The sequence below is a fragment of the Pterocles gutturalis genome, unplaced genomic scaffold (assembly GCF_000699245.1).
Source record: "Pterocles gutturalis isolate BGI_N339 unplaced genomic scaffold, ASM69924v1 scaffold35562, whole genome shotgun sequence".
Lineage (NCBI taxonomy): Eukaryota > Metazoa > Chordata > Aves > Pterocliformes > Pteroclidae > Pterocles > Pterocles gutturalis.
The window spans coordinates 3,129-7,042 of NW_010116662.1; the positions used below are offsets into that span (position 1 = coordinate 3,129).

A 3,914-nucleotide genomic window follows, 5' to 3' on the forward strand; every position below is an offset into this window, starting at 1 on the left:
CCCCCAGTAAATGGTCTGCATGGCTTGTATTGTCTGTCTCCCCCCCTAGGGCACTTATGCCACTGTCTTCAAGGGGCGCAGCAAGCTGACCGAAAACCTCGTTGCCCTGAAGGAAATCCGCCTGGAGCACGAGGAAGGGGCACCTTGCACGGCCATACGGGAAGGTGAGGCCAGGAGGGGCTTTTCCCCATCGCAGCCCCTCCTGAGCAATGCCAGGTCACCGGCGGGCTGGGAACGGGTGGTGTGGGTCCGGTGTTCCCGCAGTCACGCAGAGGGCAGCCCCCGGTCCCGCTGCCCCGACCTGCCATCTCCTCTCCTTGCAGTGTCGCTGCTGAAGAACCTGAAACACGCCAACATTGTCACCCTGCACGACATCATCCACACGGAGCGCTCCCTCACCCTCGTCTTTGAGTACCTGGTGGGTCTGGGGGGTTTCCTGCAGGAACGGGGGGGCATAGCTGCCTTTGGGGGCCGAGGGAAGGAGAGGCTGAGGTGTGCTTCCCGTTGCAGGACAACGACCTCAAGCAGTACCTCGATAACTGTGGGAACCTGATGAGCGTGCACAATGTGAAGGTAGGACAGCGCTGCCTGTCCCCTGTACCCCTGTCTGTCCCCACAGGGACATTGGGGTGCAGGGACCTCCCCCCGAGTGCAGCCCAGGGTGCTGCAGGGCTAGGTCAGGCTGGACACCCCGTCTCGCTGCTGTTCAGCCCTCTTACATTGCCTTTCCTTGACCTTCTTCAGCCTGCTCTGATGCTCTACCAGATTTTCTCAAGTCACTGTCACCCTAAATAAAATCACTTTGTTCAGCCCCTTTTCTGGATTGCGGGTGATGGGTCTGAACACTTGTCTCCCCCGCGCCAGCTTCAAGGGGCTTTCTGGCCGTGAGTTTGGGAGCCCTTGAGGCTGCCCATGTCCCCGTGCTAAATGCAAACCCCTTCTCCTCCCCACAGATCTTCATGTTCCAGCTGCTGCGTGGTCTGGCTTACTGCCACGGGAGGAAGATCCTGCACCGAGACCTCAAACCCCAAAACCTGCTCATCAACGAGAGAGGAGAGCTCAAGCTGGCGGACTTTGGTGGGTCTCATCCTTGGGGAGGATGCAGCACTGCGAGGAGGTGCAGCTGGGTGCAGCTCCCTGATGTCCATCCCTTTCATCCTCAGGACTGGCCAGAGCCAAGTCCGTCCCGACAAAAACGTATTCCAACGAGGTGGTCACGCTGTGGTACCGGCCCCCCGATGTCCTGCTGGGATCTACCGAATATTCCACACCCATCGACATGTGGTGAGCCGCGGCCACAAACAGCTTCCCGGGGTCTCTGAGACGGTGGGTCAGGCGTTTCCATCCCTCTGCCAGTGCGGCACCGTCCGTGCCCACAGTGTTGGTGACACCAGGGGGTGGTGGGCTCTCCCAGAGCCACACATTTTCCATGTCCCCTGGGACTCGGGGTCTTTGGAGCACACTGTCGGCGTCAGGGGTGAACAGTTACCTGTAGCAGAGCCAGGACACAGCTCCCGGAGCTCATTTCCCTCTCCAGGAACCTCAGCCCTGCCCAAGGGGCGGTGGGGTGTCCCCAGGGCTTCTCGCTCGCTAATCCCAGGGCTTCTGCCGCTGCTCTAGGGGAGTTGGGTGCATCCACTACGAGATGGTCACCGGCCGGCCCATGTTCCCCGGCTCCACCGTGAAGGAAGAGCTGCATTTGATCTTCAGGCTGCTGGGTGAGTCTTTTGCTGTCCCCCGAGTCCCCACGCGAGGGCAGTGGCTGACTGCAGGAGCGGTGACAAAGCGAGAGCCTGCAGGGAGCCCGCTGGCAAAGCCTTTGGTGGCGGGGGCAGGCGTGGGCAGGGGGTGCCCGCAGCCCCCCTCCGGGCTCGCAGGCAGCAGAGACTGGCTGTGCTGGGATGCGGAGCCGAGTCCCGTGCGTGTCCTCTCTCCTGGGGAGGATGCTGGCATTGCACGTGTCGGGCTGTTTCCTCCAAACCAAATGAGTGTGACTTTGCTTCCCTCTCTCCTCCTCCCAGGAACCCCAACAGAAGACACCTGGCCTGGAATAACATCCAACGAGGAGTTTAAGGCTTACAGTTTCACGCAGTACCAAGCTCAGCCGTTAATAAATCACGCCCCAAGGTATCTCCTGGAGCAGGGATGGTGGGCTTGCGCTGGTTGTCAATGGGAGCCTGGGGAGACCAGTCTCCTTTCCTCCTCTTGGTGCTGGCAGCTTCTGAATGCAACTGTGCGCTGGAGGTCCCAGCTGCCACTTGTCCCTTGCATTGACTATTGCAATGTCACCTAGGTGCAATAATGCTCTGGTTTTATTTCCTCTTTCTCTCAGGCTGGACTCAGAAGGCATCGACTTACTGACGAGTCTCCTTCTGGTGAGTGGTGGAGCAGTCTGGATGGATGGCAGAGGGATTTGCTGAGATGAAGGTACTCTGGCTGCCCTCCTGCTGATGTTGGAGGCAAGCAGGAGAGGAGCTGGGACTGCAGAATAAGCCATGGCCCTACAGCTATGGCCTTGCAGGTGCTACCCCAAACCACCTCCCATTAAGGACGGTGAACCATCCTTCACCTTGCGTGCTCTCACACACAAAGCTGGTGATCCATAAGGTGCGACATGGCCGGTGCACTCCTGTGGTCACACAGCGTGTGCTGTCCCTTGGGCACATGCAATGGCACTGGAAGTTGCCTGCACACCCCCATGATGAGCACAGGGTTTGGACACGCTGTGACCCACGCAGCCTGTGAAATTCCTTGGGCACTTACATGTGCAGAGGTGCACAGATGTGCACACGCCCTGTACAGGGCTTCAGTGCCGTCTCACACATGCAGACTGTGCGTAATTGCCTTTCTCTGCGGGTTTGTGCAGTACGAAGCCAAAAGCCGGATCTCGGCGGAGGCAGCCCTCCGGCACGCTTACTTCAAGAGCCTGGGAGAGCGGGTGCACCTCCTGCCTGACAGTAAGTGCATGCTGTCCCCTTGCCTGGGGGACACGGAGCAAAGAGCTGCTGTGCAGCCCCAGGGTGATGGTTTGCAGCCCTAGGGTGATGGTTTGCAGCCAGGTCTCTTGTCTTTGCTCACTCAGAGGAAACGGGTGCTTCTTCAGCAGGGTGGGGTGGGAGCCTAGGGACTGCTAGAGCAATAAACTTTTTTTTGGGCAGGATGGTGTAAAGTAGGAGTGAACATGAGAGAAAAGCTCTGATGAGGTGCAAATGCTGCTTGGGCACTGCTGTCCCCTCCTGGCTCTGGGTTTGCAGAGCACTGCCAGCACAGCCAGCTGGACTGACCCCTCTTTCTCTGCCCCCTCTGCCTAGATGTCTCCATCTTCTCCCTGAAAGAGATCCAGCTTCAAAAGGACCCTGGCCACCGAGGCTCAGCCTTTCAGCAGTCAGGTAGGACTGGGGAAAGCCACACTGACCTCTCCCAGGTGCCACAGAGCACAGGGTCCCGCATAGGAAACAGCCAAAGCTGGTTCCTGCTCCCTGCTTTAGTCCAGGAGTTACCCCTGGGGCATCCTCGCTTGTCACCTGCCATGGTGCCAAAGTCACAGCTCCCTCCTCTGTGGCTGCCGTGGGCTTGTTAACCTCCTAACCCGGAGCACCGCAGGGCTTGGCATCTCTGCAAAGTGCTGTTCGCCTCTGACCTCTCTGACCCATTTCCTTCTCTCTTCCTCAGCCCGAGGGAAGAACAGGAGGCAGAGTATATTTTAAACTTGGATCTCATCTTCCCCTTGTCACCATGGAGATCAAAGCACTGAGAAAGGAGACGGCAACACGCTCCCACCCGACCCACCGCAGAATTACCGACTCGAGCAGGACGATGCTGAAGCATCCTTGGCCACAGGCTCTCCTCTGCCCATCCCCACACCCACAGCCCCTAGCAGCTGCTGGTGATGGACCCGTGGCCTTTGTCCCCTC

The 3,914-nt window shown here is 58.9% G+C and overlaps 1 protein-coding gene across 1 annotated transcript in view; it reads left to right on the plus strand.

Moving 5' to 3' along the window:
- CDK18 (cyclin-dependent kinase 18) overlaps nt 1–3,707 on the plus strand; it is a gene marked incomplete at its 5' end in the record, with an annotated part of 5,769 nt that extends 2,062 nt beyond the window's left edge. The window contains 11 exons of the mRNA XM_010075578.1: nt 50–164; nt 324–418; nt 511–573; nt 954–1,077; nt 1,164–1,284; nt 1,621–1,718; nt 2,022–2,127; nt 2,333–2,375; nt 2,867–2,957; nt 3,312–3,389; nt 3,673–3,707. Of these exons, the coding sequence (XP_010073880.1) occupies nt 50–164; nt 324–418; nt 511–573; nt 954–1,077; nt 1,164–1,284; nt 1,621–1,718; nt 2,022–2,127; nt 2,333–2,375; nt 2,867–2,957; nt 3,312–3,389; nt 3,673–3,707 (969 nt within the window). The remainder of the gene's footprint in view (nt 1–49; nt 165–323; nt 419–510; nt 574–953; nt 1,078–1,163; nt 1,285–1,620; nt 1,719–2,021; nt 2,128–2,332; nt 2,376–2,866; nt 2,958–3,311; nt 3,390–3,672) is intronic.
- Between the last annotated feature and the right edge of the window lie 207 nt (nt 3,708–3,914).